This window comes from Oncorhynchus mykiss, chromosome Y (assembly GCF_013265735.2).
Source record: "Oncorhynchus mykiss isolate Arlee chromosome Y, USDA_OmykA_1.1, whole genome shotgun sequence".
NCBI classification, from domain to species: domain Eukaryota; kingdom Metazoa; phylum Chordata; class Actinopteri; order Salmoniformes; family Salmonidae; genus Oncorhynchus; species Oncorhynchus mykiss.
The window spans coordinates 39,966,245-39,990,504 of record NC_048593.1 but is presented as its reverse complement, the minus strand read 5'-3'; the positions used below and the strand labels follow the sequence as shown (position 1 = coordinate 39,990,504).

Here is a 24,260-nt window from a genome sequence, read left to right as displayed (position 1 = left end):
TGATACCCACATTTTAGATTATTGATACCCACATTCTAGATTCCTGATACCCACATTCTAGATTCCTGATATCCACATTCTAGATTCATGATACCTACATTCTAGATTCCTGACACCTATATTCTAGATTCCTGATACCCACATTCTAGATTCATGATACCCACATTCTAGATTCCTGATACCCACATTCTAGATTCATGATACCCACATTCTAGATTCCTGATACTCACATTCTAGATTCCTGATACCCACATTCTAGATTCCTGATACCCACATTCTAGATTCCTGATACCCATATTCTAGATTCCTGATACCCATATTCTAGATTCCTGATACCCATATTCTAGATTCCTGATACCCATATTCTAGATTCCTGATACCCATATTCTAGATTCCTGATACCCATATTCTTAGTCCCACATCACATGGTAAGACACGACCCTTTCGACATTACAAAACATTATTAAACATATGAATTGGATATAAATAATAAAAATATATTGTGTTTCAGTCTAAGCAGACCTTTATCAACAAATGTAAATAATAATATAGATATGGTCAACAGTAAACTATATTGTGCTGCATGTCTAGCCAAATATGAACAATTATCTACTCTACTATTCAGCCTATTCAGCTCTTTAAAAAGATCTACAGGTTCTACATCAGGTCAACAGCGCCACTTAGTGGCCATGCTGAGGAATAACTAGTGGGAGAATAGTCTGTCGTGTTGTACGTGTGCGTAATGTGAAATTCAGTGGTGGATACTGTGTATTAGTGCTTCAAGAGTGGTAGAGTGAAGTACACTGTCAGAGACTTGTAGATGACCTGGAGCCAGTGGGTTTGGCGACGAGTATGAAGCGTGGGCCAGCCAACAAGAGCATACAGGTTGCAGTGGTGGGTAGTATATGTTGGTGACAAAACGGATGGCACTGTGATAGACTGCATCCAATTTGTTGAGTAGGCAGTCATTTGAGAAACTAAGGCTGTTAAAAGTCTGCAAATAAGAATGTTGTGATTGACAGAGTCAAAAGCCTTGGCCAGGTCGATGAAGACAGCTGCACAGTACTGTCTCTTGTCAATGGCGGTTATGATATCATTTAGGACCTTGAGCGTGGCTGAGGTGCACCCATGACCAGCTCGGAAACCAGATTGCATAGCAGAGAAGGTACGGTGAGATTCGAAATGGTCGTTAATCTGTTTGTTAACTGATTTGTAGGTGTCCAGATTGTCTAGCCCAGCTGATTTGTAGGGGTCCAGATTGTCTAGCTCGGCTAATTTGTAGGGGTCCAGATTGTCTAGCCCTGCTGATTTGTAGGGGTCCAGATTGTCTAGCTCGGCTGATTTGTAGGGGTCCAGATTGTCTAGCCCTGCTGATTTGTAGGGGTCCAGATTGTCTAGCTCGGCTGATTTGTAGGGGTCCAGATTGTCTAGCTCGGCTGATTTGTAGGGGTCCAGATTGTCTAGCTCGGCTGATTTGTAGGGGTCCAGATTGTCTAGCTCGGCTGATTTGTAGGGGTCCAGATTGTCTAGCCCGGCTGATTTGTAGGGGTCCAGATTGTCTAGCCCGGGTGATTTGTAGGGGTACATATTGTCTAGCCCGGCTGATTTGTAGGGGTCCAGATTGTCTAGCCCTGCTGATTTGTAGGGGTCCAGATTGTCTAGCCCGGCTGGTTTGTAGGGGTCCAGATAGTCTAGTCTGGCTGATTTGTAGGGGTCCAGATTGTCTAGTCCTGCTGATTTGTAGGGGTCCAGATTGTCTAGCCTGGCTGATTTGTAGGGGTCCAGATAGTCTAGTCTGGCTGATTTGTAGGGGTCCAGATTGTCTAGTCCTGCTGATTTGTAGGGGTCCAGATTGTCTAGCCTGGCTGATTTGTAGGGGTCCAGATTGTCTAGCCCTGCTAATATGTAGGGGTCCAGATTGTCTAGCCTGGCTGATTTGTAGGGGTCCAGATTGTCTAGTCCTGCTGATTTGTAGGGGTCCAGATTGTCTAGCCCGGCTGATTTGTAGGGGTCCAGATAGTCTAGTCTGGCTGATTTGTAGGGGTCAAGATTGTCTAGTCCTGCTGATTTGTAGGGGTCCAGATTGTCTAGCCTGGCTGATTTGTAGGGGTCCAGATAGTCTAGTCTGGCTGATTTGTAGGGGTCCAGATTGTCTAGTCCTGCTGATTTGTAGGGGTCCAGATTGTCTAGCCTGGCTGATTTGTAGGGGTCCAGATTGTCTAGCCCTGCTAATATGTAGGGGTCCAGATTGTCTAGCCTGGCTGATTTGTAGGGGTCCAGATTGTCTAGTCCTGCTGATTTGTAGGGGTCCAGATTGTCTAGCCCTGCTGATTTGTAGGGGTCCAGATTGTCTAGCCCGGCTGATTTGTAGTGGTCCAGATTGTCTAGCCTGGCTGATTTGTAGGGGTCCAGATTGTCTAGCTCGGCTGATTTTTAGGGGTCCAGATTGTCTAGCCCTGCTGATTTGTAGGGGTCCAGATTGTCTAGTCCTGCTGATTTGTAGGGGTCCAGATTGTCTAGCCCGGCTGATTTGTAGGGGTCCAGATTGTCTAGCCCGGCTGATTTGTAGGGGTCCAGATTGTGTAGCCCGGCTGATTTGTAGGGGTCCAGATTGCCTAGCTCGGCTGATTTGAAGGGGTCCAGATTTTGCAGCTCTTTCAGAACATCAGCTATCTGGATTTGGGTGAAGGAGAAGTCGGGGAGGTTTGGACGAGTTGCTGTGGCGGGCGCAGGGCTGTTGACCGGGGTAGGGGTAGCCAGGTGGAAAGCATGGCCAGCTGTAGAAAAATGCTTATCGAAATGATCGATTATCGTGGATATATCGGTGGTGATAATGTTACCTAGCCTCAGTGCAGTAGGCAGCTGGGAGGAGGTGCTCTTATTCTCCATGGACTTTACAGTGTCCCAGAACTTTTTTGAGTTTGTGCTACAGGATGTAAATTTCTGTTTGAAAAAGCTAGCCTTAGCTTTCCTAACTGACTGTGTACATTTGTTCCTAACTTCCCTGAAAAGTTGCATATCACGGAGGCTGTTCGATGCTAATGCCTTACCACCTCACGCCATTTGCATACACTGTATATATAGACTATTTTTCTATTGTGTTATTGACTGTACGCTTCCATGTGTAACTCTGTGTCGTTGTTTGTGTCGAACTGCTTTGCTTCATCTTGGCCAGGTCACAGTTGTAAATGAGAACTTGTTCTCAACTTGCCTACCTGGTTAAATAAAGGTGTTCTCAACTAGCCTACCTGGTTAAATAAAGGTGAAATAAAATCAAATAAAAGGTTGATGTTCTGAGGACTGTTGCTCGATCTAAAAGACATACAACTTCAACAGGGTTGACTAGTAGTCACACTCAGAGCCTGTAGTTTATCAGACGTTCAGCTGCTTTCAGTAACTTTGTTCTAGACAGACGGACGGACGGACAGATAAACACACACACACACACAGACACACACAGAGCGAGAGAACGAGAAAAGAGAGACAAATAAAGAGACAAAGACAAAGAAAGAGAGAACTCAGACTCCAGTTGCATTTTTTTGAAGTTTTATTCTCCCCTGAAGAAACAAACAGCCTTGTATCTTCCACCCTGTTGACCTAAATAAACCTTGTTCCAGAACTGGTCCTGTTGACCTAAACCTGGTTCCAGAACTGGTCCTGTTGACCTAAACCTTGTTCCAGAACTGGTCCTGTTGACATACACCTGGTACCAGACCTGGTCCTGTTGTCATTTACCTTAGCCTGGTACCAGATCTGTTGACATAAACCTGGTTCCAGACCAACAGGAACAGATCTGGCCCTGTTGACATAAACCTGGTACCAGATCTGGCCCTGTTGTCATAAACCTGGTACCAGATCTGGCCCTGTTGACATAAACCTGGTACCAGATCTGGCCCTGTTGACATAAACCTGGTACCAGATCTGGCCCTGTTGACATAAACCTGGTACCAGATCTGGCCCTGTTGACATAAACCTGGTACCAGATCTGGCCCTGTTGTCATAAACCTGGTTCCAGAACTGGCCCTGTTGTCATAAACCTGGCTCCAGAACTGGTCCCGTCATTGACCTTAGCCTGGTTCCAGGTCTGGTCCTGTTGACATTGACCTTAGCCTGGTTCCAGAAAAGGTTGTGCCGTCTCCGACAAGGCATTGTCTTACATCAGATAGCGTTATGATTCTGTCTGCATTGACTGATTGAGGACTGCATGTCGTCTAGGAATGAAGCCACCTGGCGGAGGACAATGGCAACAAGGAGTTGTCATGACAGCATAAACAGGCCTGGGACCAGACTAGGTTAAAACCTGGTGTCAGCCACCCTGTTGTCCTCTAACAGCATAAACAGGCCTGGGACCAGACTAGGTTAAAACCTGGTGTCAGCCACCCTGTTGTCCTCTAACAGCATAAACAGGCCTGGGACCAGACTAGGTTAAAGCCTGGTGTCAGCCACCCTGTTGTCCTCTGAAATCATAAACAGGCCTGGGACCAGACTAAGTTAAAGCCTGGTGTCAGCCACTCTGTCCTCCTCTAATCTCCTCAGCTATCTCCTCACATTTACCCATAATCCCCTATGGCTCACGTCAGAATCAAGTACACTGTTCCCATGCAAACAGCACTCACAGAGCATGGCGGTACTGTAGCAACACCATAGCAACGTTACGGTTTAGCGGCACCATAGTAACGCCGTGGCAATTACCATGGTGATCCTACAGCAACACCAAGTCAACCCTACAGCAACCTAACACCATGGTATCGTCATGGCGATGGCACTGCAATGGCAATACAGTACAGCATTATACAACAGCTTAGTGACCTCACGGTAACGGCGTGGTACAGTTATATTATAATACATTAGATAGTTACTGTATTGCTTTAGGACATGTGAAATGACCATAACATCAGCATATCAATATGATAAAGTCCTGATGGGCAATGAGATATATTTTAATCTACTGGTACAGAGAGCATCACTTATTTACACTGTGTGTACAGACTAGCACACACACACACGCACGCACGCACGCACGCACGCACGCACACACGCACGCACACACGCACACACACGCACACGCACGCACGCACACACGCACGCACACACGCACGCTTCCCAGAAGCAGTGAAATGGTTAAATGTCCTAGACATTGTATAACAGGATAAAACATATTTTAAAAAGCAACGATTATACAACAACAACGATGAGGTCATAATATTAAAATAACAATAATACAATAATAATATAATTAACGCAGACAATAAAGATGAATGAAGTAATAATAATAATTATTATAATAATAATAGTAGTAGTTTAAACTGACAGTGATGCTGAGAGCAGAGCTAAAGCTTTAGGAACCAGGGACCCAGATTCACAAAATCTTCTTTAAGAAGAAATGACCTTTCAACTGGCATTTTTCCCCCTTAACTGTAAACTTATGAAGAAAGTTAAGCAAAGTTGATATTTCTCAAAAAGTTTATTAGAAATGTTACGGGTATTATTATTATTTTTTCTCCTGAAGCAAAAAAGTTAAGAAGAAATTAGACTCTTGAAAATACAGTTTTGGGATGTTTTAGGAAATGTTCTTAATTCCAAGATAGCTAAACCCTCGTCTTAAACTCTGGGCAGTGAGAGAAAAATCTCATGAAAGCAATTGAACCTGTTGAATTCATTCACAAACTTCATCTGAAAGTTTCAGTATTGATTATTTTAAACCAAAGAACATGTTGAAGAACAGTAATCTCAGTAGGAAATATGCTAACATGATTACCGTTGTTAGCTAGATAGCTAGCTAAATCGGTTGAATAGCAAAAAACATTTTAAGAAGTTTTGTATGAAGATATTTGAGGAGTTCGTAAGATAATTATTAAATCTTAAAATATTGTGGAGGAATTGCACTATCTTATGAACTTCTTTTTTTTTTTTCTTAAGCAGCTTCTTTGTTTTGTGAATCTGGGCCCAGATCTGTCTTCAAGTTCAATCTAGAACATTCCATATTCCTGGTTCTGAATTCTAGATTATTCAGTGTCACTGGTTCAAAGTTCTAGATCGTTCCGTATCCCTTGTTCCAAGTTCAATATTGTTCAGTGTCACTGGTTCTACATTAGATTGTTCCAAATCTCTGGTTCCAAGGTTTAGAGAAGGGTTTCTTAAGCTATGGGTCGGTACCCAAAGTGGGTCCCTGGGCATGTGAGAGGTGGGTCGTGAGTTATAAGAATACATCTATCATCACACACTATTTCTTCTTAACTTGGGTCGTTGGAGGACGATTTGGGTCATGGGAGGACAGTCAATTTCTGAAATAGTTTAAGAATCCCTGATAGATTGTTCCATATTTCCTGGTTCTACATTTTATATCACCAGTCGTTGTTCCCTGGTTCTAGGTCGCTGCATCCAGAACCCTGGTTCCTAGTTATAGGTCAAACTAGTCTTCCCTCCTGCTTCCCCGGTTCCCTGGTTCTAGGTTCCCTGGTTCTAGGTCCATGGAACTAGCCCTTTTGTTCAAGTTTCTAGGTCCATGAATCTAGGTCCAAGCTTCGAAAGTCCACGGTTCTAGCCGTCCTGTTCTCCTGCGTTTTTTTACAGCAACTTCTCTCTGGTCTTCTGGTCCTTGGGGCCGTGCTCCCTGGCGGTGTAGCCCAGCCTCATGCCCTGGTCCTGGGATTCAGATCTTGGTCTCGGTGCCTGGGGGGTCTGGAGGGAGGAAGGAGGAACGGATCCTCTGGGCCTCAGAGACACACAGGTGACCAAACACCTTGTTGTACCACTCTGGAGACCTGCCCCTGGACACAGCAACAACATGGGTTAAAACACCATGTTGTACCACTCTGGAGACCTACCCCTGAACACAGCAACAACATACGGTATGACTATGAACAGTAGAACAGACTGTTACTACACACATGCACAAGGACACACACAGCCTTACTTCAGATCGACTCTGCAGATGTGTGTGAGTCGGGACTTCCCGGTTCCGTGGGGTTCTAGAAGGTACTGTGATTCTAGAATCACTCCTCTGACTGATACCATGGCTGGACTGTCCTCATAGTCCACTGATACACACACCAGCACACAGCAACCCTTAGAAATGCTGCTACGCCACGACCTGAGAGAGAGACAGAGAGAGAGAGAGAGAGAGAGAGAGAGAGAGAGAGAGAGAGAGAGAAAGAGAGAGAGAGAGCGAAAGAGAGAGAGAAACAGAGAGAGAAACAGTGAGAGAGAGAAACAGAGAGAGAGAGAGAGAAACAGAGAGAGAGAGATAGAGAAACAAAGAGAGAGAGAAAGAGAGAGAGAAACAGAGAGAGAGAGAGAAACAGAGAGAGAGAGAGAGAGAGAGAAAGAGAGAGAGATAGAGAAAGAGAGAGAGAGAGAGAGAGAGAGAGAGAGAGAGAGAGAGAAAGAGAGAAACAAAGAGAAAGAGAAAGAGAGAGCAAAACAGAGAGAAACAGAGAGAGAGTGAGAGTGATAGGGAGTCACAGAAAACATCAGACAGTCAGAGAGAGAAACAGAGAGAGAGAGAGAGAGAAACAGAGTGATAGAAACAGAGAGAAACAGAGTGATAGAAACAGATAGAAACAGAGTGATAGAAACAGAGTGATAGAAACAGAGTGATAGAAACAGAGTGAGAGAAACAGAGTGATAGAGGTGATAAGAAGAAGAGCCATGTCTGATCAAAATGATTTGGTTCACTGACCTCAGTACTACGTAGTCAGTGTTGGGGTGTGGGGCCATGCTCTGCAAGCTGTACTGGTAGATGTCTGTCTGTCTGCCCAGGGTAACCACAACCTTCTCCTGCAGTACGCCTGTCTGCCACAGGGGGCGCTCCCGCAGCAGCCTCTCCAACACCTCACTGGGCTTCGCACACACCTCCACACACACACGCCACCGCCGCAGTGGGTTACCATCACCCACCTAGAGTAGAGGGAGAGGCACACACACACACAAACATACACACACACACACACACACACACACACACACACACACAGAGGCGTTAGGAAGAATGTGTTTGTGGGTGTAGGTGCATACAATATTATAAACTGGGTGGTTCGAACCCTGAATGCTGATTGGCTGACAGCCGTGATATATCAGACCATATACCACAGGTATAACACAATTTGTTTTTACTGCTCTAATTACGTTAGTAACCAGTTTATAATAACAATAAGGAACCTCGGGGGATGGTGGTATATGGCCAATTTAACACGGCTAAGGGCTGTATCCAGGCACTCAGCGTTGTGTCTTGACTAAGAACAGCTCTTAGCTGTGGTATATTGGCCATATACCACACCCCCTCGGGCCTTAGTGCTTCATTCTAATATGTCTGCGGTGTGTGATGGTATGAGTGTATGATGGTATGAGTGTGTGATGGTATGAGTGTGTGATGGTATGAGTGTGTGATGGTATGAGTGTGTGATGGTATGAGTGTGTGATGGTATGAGTGTGTGATGGTATGAGGGTTTGATGGTATGAGTGTGTGATGGTATGAGTGTGTGTATGGTATGAGTGTGTGATGGTATGAGTGTGTGATGGTATGAGTATGTGATGGTATGAGTGTGTGATGGTATGAGTATGTGATGGTATACATATTAGGTATTGAGACACACACCTTTTTGCAGGCCAGTTCAGTGTGGTCAGTGGTAGCCCGGGATACCCATCCTTTGCTGTTGTCTCTGGCCTCTTTTAGCAGTCCCTGGACCAGCCCCTCCATGTGTGTGTGGTAGGATCCTTCCTCCTCCTCCTCCTCCTCTTCCTCGTCCTCCTCGTCATGTGTCTTACGCAGCTCGTCCAGAGGGGGCGCTAGTAACTCAGCCTCCATGTAGGAGTTATGGGACCGGCTTACCATGTCCTGTGGGATCTGAATGGGACAGGACTGGTATGTGTGTGTGTGTGTGTGTATCAGCTATGAGGTATATTACGAAGGCTGTGTTTACTTCGCCAGCCACATTCTGATCAATTATCGTCAAATGAGCTGATCTGATTGGTCAAAAGACCAATTAGAAAAATCTAATAAATCAGAATTATTTTTTGTTTGGTTGGAATTACGCAACCAAACAGTAGGAATCGGACTGGTTAATTAGGACCAGAACTTAAACAAAGTACAAACTTTTAAATGTAATTCACGCTTGAGCCGACATCCACATTGTTTACTGCAAAGGCGATCTCGCCTCCAACGTCAGGGAAATGACCTTTAACCTTACAGTTAGTTATTAACTTGTCCATGAAATACTTCTCAACAGAGATGTTGTTTCTCACCTCAAACAGGTGCTGGCACTCAGTGATCATGTGAGCCAGGCCCTGTGTGGCGGCAAGGTTCTCACTCAGGTCCTTCTGGTCCGGACGGCCCGTAGCGTACTTCTTCTGGATCGACCTATAGGAGGAGAGGAGGGGAGGAGTTAGTGACTGCGGGGAGGAGTTAGTGAGATGGTAGCAGGTGGCAGGCCCAAAACTAAACCACATTGTTAATGCAGTACAGGTCAGCGGATGTTCTGTGTGTGTGTGTGTGTGTGTGTGTGTGTACCTGGGGGACAGGTTGTCATTCTTCAGTATGTTGAGGTGGAACAGGGAGGGGCCCAGACACACAGCCAGGTTCATAGGGGTCATCTGGTTCTCCTCTACACAGGAAGTGACATCACGCAGGAAGCAGAGCAGCGTCTGGAGCACTTCCCTGTTCTCGTCTGACATCAGCAAGATGGCCGCCCTCACGGCCTGCAACCTCTGCTCCTTAGGGACATCTACAGGGAGAGAGAGAGAGAGAGAGAGAGAGAGAGAGAGAGAGAGAGATACAGAGACAGAGAGAGAGAGAGAGAGAGAGAGAGGGGGAGAGAGAGAGAGAGAGAGAGAAGAGCGAGAGAGAGAGAGAGAGAAGAGCGAGAGAGAGCGAGAGATAGCGAGAGAGAGAGAGAATAGCGAGAGAGAGAGAGAATAGCGAGAGAGAGAGAAAGAGAGACAGAGAGAGAGAGAGAGAGACAGAGAGAGAGAGAGAAGAGAGAGAGAGAGAGAGAGAAGAGCAAGAGAGAGAGAGAGGGGGATAGGGAGAGAGAGAAGAGCGAGAGAGAGAGAGAGAGAGAGGGGGGATAGGGAGAGAGAGAAGAGCGAGAGCGAGAGAGAGAGCGAGAGAGAGAGAGAGAGAGAGAGAGAGAGAGGGGGGATAGGGAGAGAGAGAAGAGCGAGAGCGAGAGAGAGAGAGGGGGATAGGGAGAGAGAGAAGAGCGAGAGAGAGAGAGATGCAGGAGAATTAGGAACATACAATGATTTCTGTGTTGCAAAAACGGTGGATGTACTACTCAGTGGTAATTGTTTAGATAATCCTCTAAGAAAACCAATGGTCCCAAACCTCATGTCTCATAATTCAATTCAGAAGTTATTGGAGTTTTTACCCTTGTAGGATGATGGACAGAATCAGGGTGACACGATCAACCAGAGAAAAAAAGGGCCAGAAATCAGGAAAATTGCATCTTGTCAGCTAGGCCACGGTAAGACTACTGTCTACCAGTCAGGTTCACTTTCCTGTTGAACTCAGCTAGGCCACGGTAAGACTACTGTCTACCTGTCAGGTTCACATTCCTGTTGAACTCAGCTAGGCCACGGTAAGACTACTGTCTACCTGTCAGGTTCACATTCCTTTTGAACTCAGCTAGGCCACGGTAAGACTACTGTCTACCTGTCAGGTTCACATTCCTGTTGAACTCAGCTAGGCTACGCTAGATTAAGACTACTGTCTACCAGTCAGGTTCACTTTCCTGTTGAACTCAGCTAGGCCACGGTAACCAATAGGCTACCTGCCTCCTCTACGCTCTAACCACTAGGCTACCTGCCGCCCCTGTGCATGCTTCCATGAGTGTGTGTTCTTACACTGGTAGATGTGTAGGAAGGTCTCTCCCAGCTTGCTGGTCAGTAGAGGTTCAGGAAGGTCTCTGAAGAACTGTTTAACCATGTCTGCTACGTCGTACGCTGACTGGTCCTCGTAACACACACTGTCAGGACTGGTCTCACACTCCTGTCTCAACGCCTGGATACGAGACTTCACACCAGATTTACGGAACAGACCCACCTAGGAGAGGGAGAAGGGGAGAGAGAGGAATGAGGGGAGAGATAGGGAGAGAGGGATAGTGGGAGAGAGGAGTAGAGAGGGAGAAAGGGAGAATGGGAGAGGGAGAGTGGGAGAGAAGAGTAGAGGGAAGGAGGAGTAGTGGGAGAGAGGGAGAGAGGAGTAGAGAGGGAGAGAGGGAGAGGAGTAGAGGGAGAGAAGAAGAGGAGTAGAGGGAGAGAAGGAGAGAGGAGTATAGGTAGAGGAGGAGTAGAGGAAGAGAAGGAGATGAGTAGAGGGAGAGAAGGAGAGAGGAGTAGACGGAGAGAGGGAGAGAAGGAGAGAGGGAGAGAGGGAGAGGAGGAGAGAGGGAGAGAAGGAGAGAAGAGTAGAGGGAGAGATGAGTAGAGGGAGAGAAGGAGAGAGGGAGAGAAGGAGAGAGGGAGAGGGAGAGAAGGAGAGAGGGAGAGAAGGAGAGAGGGAGAGAGGGAGAGGAGGAGAGAGGGAGAGAAGGAGAGAGGGAGAGAGGGAGAGAGGGAGAGAAGAGTAGAGGGAGAGGAGGAGTAGAGGGAGAGAAGGAGATGAGTAGAGGGAGAGAAGGAGAGAGGAGTAGAAGGAGAGAGGGAGAGATGAGTAGAGGGAGAGAAGGAGAGAGGGAGAGAAGGAGAGAGGGAGAGAAGGAGAGAGGGAGAGAAGGAGAGAGGGAGAGAGGGAGAGAAGGAGAGAGGGAAAGAAGGAGAGAGGGAGAGAGGGAGAGGAGGAGAGAGGGAGATAAGGAGAGAAGGAGAGAGGGAGAGAGAGAGAGGGAAAGAGGATTAGAGGGAGAGAAGGAGAGAGGGAAAGAGTTACACTACTTTGTGTGGTGGAGGAGATCTCGTGGGCTATACTCAACCTTGTATCAGAGTAGTAAGTTGATGGTCTGTTGATATCCCTCTAGTGGTGTGGGGGCTGTGCTTTGGCAAAGTGGGTGTTATTTCTGCCTGTTTGGACCTGTCCGGGAGTATTGTCGGACGGGGCCACAGTGTGCCTCGACCCCCCCGTCCCCGTCTCAGATCTATGCTGCAATAGTCTATGGTGTAATTCTCCTGTCTTATCTGGTGTCCTGTGTGAATGTAAGTATGCTCCCTCTAATTCTCTCCCTCTCTCGCTCTCTCTCTCTCTCTCTCTCTCTCTCCCTCTCTCTCTCTCTTCCCCCCCCCCTCCCCTCTGGCCACCCCTCATAGCCTGGTTCCTCTCTAGGTTTCTTCCTAGGTTTTGGCCTTTCTAGGGAGTTTTTCCTAGCCACCGTGCTTCTACACCTGCATTGCTTGCTGTTTGGGGTTTTAGGTTGGGTTTCTGTACAGCACTTTGAGATATCAGCTGATGTAAGAAGGGCTTTATAAATACATTTGATTGACTTATGCAACTGTTTGAGTGTGTGTGTGTGTGTGTGTGTATGCGTGTGTGTGTGTGTGTGTATGCGTGTGTGTGTGTGTGTGTATGCGTGTGTGTGTGTGTGTGTGTGTGTGTGTGTGTGTGTGTGTGTGTGTGTGTGTGTGTGTGTGTGTGTGTGTGTGTGTGTGTATGTGTGTGTGTGTGTATATACCTGGTCAAGACAGTGCGTCCTGAGATGTCTCAGGGCCTGCTGTAGACAAAGAGGTAGAGGGTAACCACAGCGCTGTGTGTGAACGATGAGAGGAACACCAAACACACTTCTCTCCTTGTAGTCAGGGACCTTCAAACGCTTCATAAACTTAGGGACAGACCTGGGCAATGGAGAGAAAATGTAGAGGAGGTGAGCGTGTGTGTGTGTGTGTGTGTGTGTGTGTGTGTGTGTGTGTGTGTGTGCGTGTGTGTGTGTGTGCAGTGTGTGCAGTGTGTGTGTGTGTGTGTGTGTGTGTGTGTGTGTGCGTGCGTGCGTGTGTGCGTGCGTGTGTGTGGTGTGTGTGTGTGTGTGTGTGTGTGTGTGAACACCTACCAGGTCCAGCCGTGTTTGTTAGACATGGAGTAATTCTCCATGATGGCTGTGAGTCGGAGCAGAGAGAACTTCTGGAGCAGGCTGAGCTGGCCTGCTGATTGGCTACTGATCTGCAGCGCGGAGCCTGATTGGCGCAGATTTTCAGAGAGGCGGAAGCTCGGCCACCGCAGACTGGAGGGAGGAAGGGAGGGAGGGGGGAGAGAGAGAGAGAAATGAAAGACAAAAGACTCAGAGAGACTGACCCAGAGAGACTGACCAGTATACATAAAAGTTACCTTCGAGAGACAGACACTCACCGTGGTCTGGTAAGGGAAGCTCCTACTCCAGAGTCTCTCCTCTCTCTGGTCCCTGTAGACTCTATGTCAATCAGGGAGACCCCGTCTCTCTCTCCCTCACTGGGCATGGTCCTCCCCTCTCCCTCCCCCTCACTGGGCGTGGTCCTCCCCTCTCCCTCCCCCTCACTGGGCGTGGTCCTCTCCTCTCCCTCTCCCTCCCCCTCACTGGGCGTGGTCCTCTCCTCTCCCTCCCCTTCATCTTCACCCCTCTTTCCCTCCCCTGCCTCCCCCTCCTCCCCCACCCCACCCTCCGTCAGCATGCTGCGACTCCAGTGGTCTACAATCTGCTGCAGGCCGCTGACGTGACTGATGATGTCATCCAGGTGGGGGAACAGGTGATCGTCTCGGTCCACATCCAGCAGGTCACCTGTGGACGCGTACAGGTGAGACCCGGGGACGTTGTCATACACACTCACCCTGCTGCCCCGCGGAGCTCCAGGACAGGAAGGCTTCTTGGACAGAACCGTACCCGTCCAGGGGGAGCCTTTGCTGGGGTTGAGTGGGGAGGGAGAAGGGGTCTTGTACTGGTGGTTGGTGGCTGTGGCTAGACTCTCTATAGACAAGGCTTTGGGGAAGGTGCCTGGTTTGTGGTTCTTGGGGATGTGAACCAGCAGGTCCTCGTATGAACGGAAGTGGTTCCTGCTGAACGGGCTCTGTTGTGCTTCAGTCCTCCGAACATGGGGGGCGCCAGAGAGCAGCTCCATGTCTTCCAGGTACATACTTCCTCTTTTAGGCTTGGAGACAGACTCCTTCACACAGGGACGCATGGAACTCACACCGCTCGTCACCGATTGGCCCTTGCTGCCATTACCAAGGGCGATAGGGGACGAGTTGTCATCTGATTGGTGGGGAGGATGAAGACTGTCCTCTGATTGATTGATGGGAACACAGTGGAGCATCTGTAATGCCTGGGGCTCCTCCCCATGTAGGACCGGCCCACTGATGACGAGCGGCGCCCGCCCACTTCCTGACTTCCTCTTGGAGGACGGCCCCCAGGTACGCATCATCTCCATGCGACGCAGGAAGGCCTTTGCCGGACTCCGCCCTCCCTGGCCGTGACGGCTGCTTTTGATTGGTAGAGAGTTGTAGTGGGACAGGTCTCTTGGGGGCTGGAAATAGAGAATACATAAATAGATGCAACCAGAGGAATAAAAACTCAGACTACATTTACTCCACACACTTTGCATTTACCCCCCTGTTTTTACACTGCTGCTACTTGCTGTTTATTATCTATGCATAGTCACTGTACCCCTACCTACATGTACATATTACCCAGACTAACCTGTACCCCCATAGTCACTATACCCCTACCTACATCTACATATTACCCAGACTAACCTGTACCCACATAGTCACTTTACCCCTACCTACATGTACATATTACCCAGACTAACCTGTACCCCCATAGTCACTGTACCCCTACCTACATGCACATATTACCCAGACTACCCTGTACCCCCATAGTCACTGTACCCCTACCTACATGTACATATTACCCAGACTAACCTGTACCCCCATAGTCACTGTACCCCTACCTACATGTACATATTACCCAGACTACCCTGTACCCCTATAGTCACTGTACCCCTACCTACATGTACATATTACGCAGACTAACCTGTACCCCCATAGTCACTATACCCCTACCTACATCTACATATTACCCAGACTACCCTGTACCCCTATAGTCACTATACCCCTACCTACATCTACATATTACCCAGACTAACCTGTACCCCATAGTCACTATACCCCTACCTACATCTAAATATTACCCAGACTACCCTGTACCCCTATAGTCACTATACCCCTACCTACATGTACATATTACGCAGACTAACCTGTACCCCCATAGTCACTATACCCCTACCTACATCTACATATTACCCAGACTACCCTGTACCCCTATAGTCACTATACCCCTACCTACATCTACATATTACCCAGACTAACCTGTACCCCATAGTCACTATACCCCTACCTACATCTACATATTACCCAGACTACCCTGTACCCCTATAGTCACTGTACCCCTACCTACATCTACATATTACCCAGACTACCCTGTACCCCTATAGTCACTGTACCCCTACCTACATCTACATATTACCCAGACTACCCTGTACCCCCATAGTCACTGTACCCCTACCTACATGTACAAATGATATCAATTACCTCAACTATAACCTGAACACACGCACATTGACTTTGTCCCGGTAACTCTTGGATACAGTGCATTCTGAAAGTATTCAGACCCCTTGACTTTTTCTACATTTTGTTACGTTACAGCCTTATTCTAAAATGGATTCAATTGTTTTTTTCCGCATTAATCTACACACACATGGGAGGAACTTTGTTACTTTGTTGAAGCACCTTTGACAGCGATGACAGCCTCGAGTCTTCTTGGGTATGACGCTACAAGCTTGACACACCTGTATTCGGGAAGTTTCTCGCCTTATTCTCTGCAGATCCTCTCAATCGCTGTCAGGTTGGATGGGGAGTATTGCTGCTCAGCTATTTTCAGGTGTCTCCAGAGATGTTTGATCGGGTTCAAGTCCGGGCTCTGGCTGGGCAACTCAAGGACATTCAGAGTCTCCCAGTCCCTGCTGCTTAAAAACATCCCCACAGCATGATGCGGCCCCACCATGCTTCACCGTAGGGATGGTGCCAGGTTTCCTCCAGACGTGACCCCTGGCATTCAGGCCAAAGAGTTCAATCTTGATTATATCAGACCAGTGAATCTATTTTCTCATGGTCAGAGTCCATTAGGCGCCTTTTAAGAAACTCCACGTGGGCTGTTGTGCATTTTACTGAGGAGTGGCTTCTGTCTTGCCACTCTACCAGGCCTGATTGCTGGAGTGCTGCACAGATGGTTGTCCTTCTGGAAGGTTCTCCCATCTCCACAAAGGAACTGTGGAGCTCTGTCAGAGTGACCATCAGGTTCTGTGTCACCTCCTTGACCAAGGCCCTTCTCCCCGATTGTGGAGTTTGGCCGGGCAGCCAGCTCTCAGAAGAGTCTTGGTGGTTCCAAACTTCTTCCATTTAAGAATGTTGGAGGCCACTGTGTTGTTGGGGATCTTCAATGCTGCAGAAATATTTTGGTACCCTTCCCCAGATCTGTGCCTCAACAGAATCCTGTCTCTGAGCTCCTCAGACAATTCCTTCGATCTCATGGCTTGGTTTTTGCTCTGACATGCACTGTCAACTGTGGCACCTTATATAGACTGGTGTGTGCCTTGTGTGTAGATTTGCTGATCGCAAATCAGAACTCCACAGCAACGTTTCTCCCTCTTTCCCTTACCTGAGATCAGTGATGCCAGAGCTGAGACAGTGCCAGCTCACATCCACACACTGCTGACAGATCACTTCCAGGAAGCCGAACAGAGAACTTCCAGGAAGCGAACAGAGCACTTCCAGGAAGCAGAACAAAGAACTTCCAGGAAGCGAACAGAGCACTTCCAGGAAGCGAACAGAGCACTTCCAGGAAGCAGAACAAAGAACTTCCAGGAAGCAAACAGAGCACTTCCAGGAAGCCGAACAGAGAACTTCCAGGAAGCAGAACAGAGAACTTCCAGGAAGCCGAACAGAGAACTTCCAGGAAGCTAACAGATCACTTCCAGGAAGCTAACAGATCACTTCCAGGAAGCTAACAGATAACTTCCAGGAAGCTAACAGATAACTTCCAGGAAGCTAACAGAGCACTTCCAGGAAGCTAACAGATCACTTCCAGGAAGCGAACAGAGAACTTCCAGGAAGCAGAACAGAGAACTTCCAGGAAGCAGACCATAGAACTTCCAGGAAGCAGAACAGAGAACTTCCAGGAAGCGAACAGAGCACTTCCAGGAAGCCGAAACAGAGCACTTCCAGGAAGCAGAACAGAGAACTTCCAGGAAGCCGAACAGAGAACTTCCAGGAAGCTAACAGATCACTTCCAGGAAGCTAACAGATCACTTCCAGGAAGCTAACAGATCACTTCCAGGAAGCTAACAGATCACTTCCAGGAAGCTAACAGATCACTTCCAGGAAGCTAACAGAGCACTTCCAGGAAGCCGAACAGAGAACTTCCAGGAAGCAGAACAGAGAACTTCCAGGAAGCACCACTGAACGCTAAACAAGTAGCCAGAGCAACACACACAGACAGCGAGCTCTCAGACGTCTTCTAATACATCATGGAGGGTTGGCCTTGAAGAAAACTTGAAATCATTCTACACACAGAGGAGAGCTGTCAGTGGAACAAGGTTGTGTCTACCGGGACACCTAGAGTAATATTTCCAACAAAACTGTGAAGGGCAGCGCTAAAATAAATTCTCACGGGACATCAGGGTATTGTGGAAATGGAAGCACTGGCAAATAGTGTCCCAAACCCTTTATGGAGAAGTGGAGACGATCATAATGGAGTGGATCAGAAAACACAATGACAGGTCCCGTTGCATCCTGGGAGTTCCCTGGTGAGTGTTGGAAAGGTTTACACAGACTTTGTAGGCGCATTTCAAAACAGCATGTGTATGATAGTGGTTGACTCACACTCTAAATAGTTAGAAGTGTTCAGAACGTCACAAATCACTTCACAGGGGCTCCTGAGTGGTGCAGTGGTCTAAGGCACTGCATCTCAGTGTCAGAGGAGTCACTACAGACCCCGGTTCCATTCCAGGCTGTATCACAGCGGTCTAAGGCAAGGCATCTCAGTGTTAGAGGTGTCACTACAGACCCCGGTTCCATTCCAGGCTGTATCACAACCGGCCTAGATTGGGAGTCCCATAGGGCGGTGCACAATTGGCCCAGTATCGTCCAGGTTTGGCCAATGTAGGCCGTCATTGTAAAATCAAGATTTGTTCTTAACCGACTTTCCTAGTTAAATAAAGGTTAAATAAAGATTGAATGAAGGTTAAGTAAACATAGACAATACATGGTACCAGACTGAGAAGGTTGTTCTCATCATGCAGTTTGTCTGAGCAAATCGTAATGCACAATGTTAAAATCAATTCCAGACATTTGTGAGCCAGAGCAGAATTCTGCACTCCACCACGTGCCAAGAAACCTAGATTCAAACTGGTTGGTAGAGAGGTATGTTCAGATGGTTGGTAGAGAGGTATGTTCAGATGGCTGGTAGAGAGGTATATTCAGGCTGGTAGAGAGGTATGTTCAGATGGCTGGTAGAGAGGTATGTTCAGATGGCTGGTAGAGAGGTATGTTCAGGCTGGTAGAGAGGTATATTCAGATGGCTGGTAGAGAGGTATGTTCAGGCTGGTAGAGAGGTATGTTCAGGCTGGTAGAGAGGTATGTTCAGGCTGGTAGAGAGGTATGTTCAGGCTGGTAGAGAGGTATGTTCAGATGGCTGGTAGAGAGGTATGTTCAGATGGCTGGTAGAGAGGTATGTTCAGATGGCTGGTAGAGAGGTATGTTCAGATGGCTGGTAGAGAGGTATGTTCAGGCTGGTAGAGAGGTATATTCAGATGGCTGGTAGAGAGGTATGTTCAGGCTGGTAGAGAGGTATGTTCAGGCTGGTAGAGAGGTATGTTCAGGCTGGTAGAGAGGTATGTTCAGGCTGGTAGAGAGGTATGTTCAGATGGCTGGTAGAGAGGTATGTTCAGATGGCTGGTAGAGAGGTATGTTCAGATGGCTGGTAGAGAGGTATGTTCAGATGGCTGGTAGAGAGGTATGTTCAGGCTGGTAGAGAGGTATATTCAGATGGCTGGTAGAGAGGTATGTTCAGGCTGGTAGAGAGGTATGTTCAGGCTGGTAGAGAGGTATGTTCAGGCTGGTAGAGAGGTATGTTCAGATGGCTGGTAGAGAGGTATGTTCAGATGGCTGGTAGAGAGGTATGTTCAGACATTAAAAAAAATGTCATGAAGAAAGCTTTGGATTGTCACACAACAGACAGGTCCAGTATCGTACTGACACAGCTGACATGACTGACGATCAGGGGTCAACGTGGGACAAAACACTGGGGCACAATGACACTGTAACAGGTGAGAGAAGGACATTGAAGCTCAGACATGAAACAGTCCGGCTTGTACCATTCCCTCTCACAGGGTCTTCAGACCATTACAACCCTTAAAGACGTTTATATTCAGTGGTTTTAAGTTCTACTTTACTTTCATTTACTTTATAGTATTATACAGTATACTGATTACTGCATTGTTGGGAAAAGAAATACTTTTCACTGAACTTGTGTACGTCACAATAAAAATGTAGACACTTGAAGAGACAGAACTGTTGATGTCAGTGTTCATTTTGTGATATGACACATTGAAATGTTTTACACGTTTTAAAGATAGGCAACTCTTCGAGTTGCTTACAGTACGAGCGTTTACTGGGAATCAATCAGTACTGTATCTCAGACTTTAAAAAAAAAGGTGGATGATGTATTGTTTTGACCTAAATAACTTTATTAACAATGACCATTCATTTACATTGACATGTTAGTCATTTAGCAGACAACTCTCTCTCATCCAGAGTCCCTTATTGTAGTGCATTCTTCTTATTAAGATAGCTAGTTGAGACAACCACCTATCACAGCCAAGAGACCAGAGACAGCAGAGCGTTGGGGTTAGGATGTAGGGTCTGAGCATAGCCTGAAGGTAGGTAGAGACAGTTCCTCTCATTGCTCTGTGAGGTAAACACCATGGTCTTGTAGTGGACGCCAGCTTCGACAGGAAGCCAGCGGAGTGTACGGAGGAGCAGGGTGACATGGGAAGGTTGAACACCAGACGGGAGCTGTCCAACGTGACGGAGGAGGTCTTGGAACGGGCAAGACTTCTCCGGGAGGAAGAGTGGCTCGTTGTCGTACCAGGGTCAGGTCAAAGTGCATTATGGGAATGCACATGTCAATTCATTCTGTTATTAATCTTGACGCAAAAACAAAATGGCTGCGTCTTACCTCTTAAGGATCCGGCCCTTTTTTAAATGTTCTCCTAAAATGACAAATCCCAATCTAACTGCCTGTAACTCGGGCCCTGAAGCAAGGATATGCATATCGTTTGGTACCATTTGAAAGGAAACACTTTGAGGTTTGTGGAAATGTGAAAGGAATGTAGGAGAATATAACACAATAGATCTGGTAAAAGATAATACAAAGAAAAAATGGTTTTAGACAAACCATCGATCCCTAATTTGTTTATTAATAACTGTTCATGTTAAAAACGGTGCTCTCTCCTCAAACAATAGCATGGTATTATTTCACTGTAATAGCTACTGGAAATTAGACAGTGCAGTTAGATTAACAAGAATTTAAGCTTTCTGCCCATATCAGATATGTCTTGGGAAATGTTCTTGTTACTTACAACCTCATGCTAATCACATTAGCCTACCTTAGCTCAACCGTCCCGTGGAAGGGACACCGATCCCGAAGATAATTTATATACCACAAATACATAGAGAATAAGGTGCCATTTGGGAAGCAGACCTGAAGACAGACTAACCTGGTAGGGTCCTGCCAGTGAGACCATAGAGACAGAGTCAGGAAGCATGGCTCCCAGAGAGTCTTGACTGTGCAGAGAGGATATATCCGTGATCTCTGGTTCGCTCAGGTCCGTCAGGACGCTCTCACTGCTCACCGTGCTCCTCAGTCGCCCCTCCCCCTGGCACCCCTCAGGACTGTTCTCATTGGGCGAGCCCAGCAGGAAGTGCATGTCCTGGAGGCGGGACCAGCGCCGGCTGTTCCATTCAAAGGTCCATCTCTTACTGATGGCTAGCGGGTCATCGTCGTCTGAATCATCAGTCTGGAGAGAGAGTATATAGAGGGAGTATATAGAGGGGGAGTATATAGAGGGAGTATATAGAGAGAGGAAGTATAGAGAAGGAGGAAGTATAGAGACGGAGGAAGTATAGAGAAGGAGGAAGTATAGAGACGGAGGAAGTATAGAGAGAGAGGGAGTATAGAGAGAGAGGGAGTATAGAGAGGGAGGGAGTATAGAGAGGGAGGGAGTATAGAGAGGGAGGGAGTATAGAGAGAGAGGGAGTATAGAGAGAGAGGGAGTATAGAGAGAGGGGGAGGCAGTATAGAGAGAGAGGGAGTATAGAGAGAGAGGGAGGCAGTATAGAGAGAGAGGGAGTATAGAGAGAGGGGGAATATGGTATATTGGTCTGTACTACTGCAAAACACATTATTTTTAGTTTAACTAGGCAAGTCAGTTAAGAACAAATTCTTATTTACAATGACGGCCTAGAAACAGTGGGTTAACGTCCTTGTTCAGGGGCAGAACGACAGATTTTTACCTTGTCAGCTCAGGGATACGATCTAGCAGCCTTTCGGTTACTGGCCCTATGCTCTAACCACTAGGTTACCTGCCTCCTCTAACCACTAGACTACCTGCCTCCTCTAACCACTAGGTTACCTGCCTCCTCTAACCACTAGACTACCTGCCTCCTCTAACCACTAGACTACCTGCCTCCTCTAACCACTAGGTTACCTGCCTCCTCTAACCACTAGGTTACCTGCCTCCTCTAACCACTAGACTACCTGCCTCCTCTAACCACTAGGTTACCTGCCTCCTCTAACCACTAGGTTACCTGCCTCTTCTAACCACTAGACTACCTGCCTCCTCTAACCACTAGGTTACCTGCCTCCTCTAACCACTAGACTACCTGCCTCCTCTAACCACTAGGTTACCTGCCTCCTCTAACCACTAGGTTACCTGCCTCCTCTAACCACTAGGTTACCTGTCTCCTCTAACCACTAGGTTACCTGCCTCCTCTAACCACTAGACTACCTGCCTCCTCTAACCACTAGACTACCTGCCTCCTCTAACCACTAGACTACCTGCCTCCTCTAACCAATGTTTTACTCGTTGAATGGTGCTATATCCATAACTTACCACAAGGTGGCAGAATATATTTCATTTTTTCTGACCCTGCAAAGTACAGGCCCGTATCCTCTGAATGTGAGTCTCCAGCATTTTGCATTTTTCTCTGATTCATACGTATCAATGGATCAGTCACAAAAAAAAACAGACAAAACTGACATTCATTCAGATCATCTCTTTACCAGCAGACATTCATTCAGATCATTCAAATCACCTCTTTAACAGCAGACATTCATTCAGATCATTCAGATCACCTCTTTAACAGCAGACATTCATGTCGTTTTGGAGATAATAAAAGACAGGAAAGATGGAGAGATGACTTACTTTCTTCCTGGGGTGGCTGACGTCTAGTTTCATGGAGCAACACTTGTTCAGAGTGTTAAGACGTCTGAAACAATAGAGAGATACTGTTTTACATCACAGAGAGACATCGTTTTACATCACAGAGAGATACCGTTTTACATCACAGAGAGATACCGTTTTACATCACAGAGAGATACCGTTTTACATCACAGAGAGATACCGTTTTACTTCACACAGAGATACAGTTCTAATGTCACAGAGATACAGTTCTAATGTTACACATAGATACAGTTCTAATGTCACACATAGATACAGTTCTAATGTCACACAGAGATACAGTTCTAATGTCACACAGAGATACAGTTCTAATGTCACACAGAGATACAGTTATGATGTCACACAGAGATACAGTTCTAATGTCACACAGAGATACAGTTCTAATGTTACACAGAGATACAGTTCTAATGTTACAGAGATACAGTTCTAATGTCACACAGAGATTCAGTCCTAATGTCACATAGAGATACAGTTCTAATGTCACACAGAGATACAGTTCTAATGTTACAGAGATACAGTTCTAATGTCACACAGAGATACAGTCCTAATGTCACACAGAGATACAGTTATAATGTCACACAGAGATACAGTTCTAATGTCACACAGAGATACAGTTCTAATGTAACATAGAGATACAGTTCTAATGTCACACAGAGATACAGTTCTAATGTTACAGAGATACAGTTATAATGTCACACAGAGATACAGTTCTAATGTTACACAGAGATACAGTTCTAATGTTACACAGATATACAGTTCTAATGTCACACAGAGATACAGTTCTAATGTCACACAGAGATACAGTTCTAATGTCACACAGAGATACAGTTCTAATGTCACAGAGATATACAGTTCTAATGTTACAGAGATACAGTTCTAATGTCACACAGAGATACAGTTATGATGTCACACAGAGATACAGTTCTAATGTTACACAGAGATACAGTTCGAATGTTACAGAGATACAGTTCTAATGTTACACAGAGATACAGTTCTAATGTTACAAAGAGATACAGTTCTAATGTCACACAGAGATACAGTTCTAATGTCACACAGATATACAGTTCTAATGTCACACAGATATACAGTTCTCATGTTACAGAGATACAGTTCTAATGTTACAGAGATACAGTTCTAATGTCACACAGATATACAGTTCTAATGTTACACAGATATACAGTTCTCATGTTACAGAGATACAGTTCTAATGTTACAGAGATACAGTTCTAATGTCACACAGAGATACAGTTCTAATGTTACAGAGATACAGTTATAATGTCACACAGAGATACAGTTATAATGTTAAAGAGATACAGTTCTAATGTCACACAGAGATACAGTTCTAATGTCACACAGAGATACAGTTCTAATGTCACACAGAGATACAGTTCTAATGTCACACAGAGATACAGTTATGATGTCACACAGAGATACAGTTCTAATGTCACACAGAGATACAGTTCTAATAGAGATACAGTTCTAATGTCACACAGAGATACAGTTCTAATGTTACAGAGATACAGTTCTAATGTCACACAGAGATACAGTTCTAATGTCACACATAGATACAGTTCTAATGTTACAGAGATACAGTTCTAATGTCACACAGAGATACAGTTCTAATGTCACACAGAGATACAGTTATAATGTTACACAGATATACAGTTCTAATGTCACACAGAGATACAGTTCTAATGTAGCATAGAGATACAGTTCTAATGTCACACAGATACAGTTCTAATGTTACAGAGATACAGTTATAATGTCACACAGAGATACAGTTCTAA

At 46.3% G+C, this 24,260-nt stretch overlaps 1 protein-coding gene across 1 annotated transcript in view; it reads right to left on the bottom strand.

The window, feature by feature from the left end:
• Nucleotides 1-3,529: 3,529 nt before the first annotated feature.
• stard13a (StAR-related lipid transfer (START) domain containing 13a) overlaps nucleotides 3,530-24,260 on the bottom strand; it is a 124,165-nt gene continuing 103,434 nt past the window's right edge. Inside the window, 13 exon segments of the mRNA XM_036967467.1 lie at nucleotides 3,530-6,770; nucleotides 6,917-7,093; nucleotides 7,682-7,899; nucleotides 8,597-8,845; nucleotides 9,244-9,358; nucleotides 9,509-9,722; nucleotides 10,843-11,041; nucleotides 12,603-12,762; nucleotides 12,975-13,145; nucleotides 13,265-13,449; nucleotides 13,534-14,418; nucleotides 20,731-21,030; nucleotides 22,438-22,501. Of these exon segments, the coding sequence (XP_036823362.1) occupies nucleotides 6,653-6,770; nucleotides 6,917-7,093; nucleotides 7,682-7,899; nucleotides 8,597-8,845; nucleotides 9,244-9,358; nucleotides 9,509-9,722; nucleotides 10,843-11,041; nucleotides 12,603-12,762; nucleotides 12,975-13,145; nucleotides 13,265-13,449; nucleotides 13,534-14,418; nucleotides 20,731-21,030; nucleotides 22,438-22,501 (3,055 nt within the window). The 3' untranslated portion in view covers nucleotides 3,530-6,652.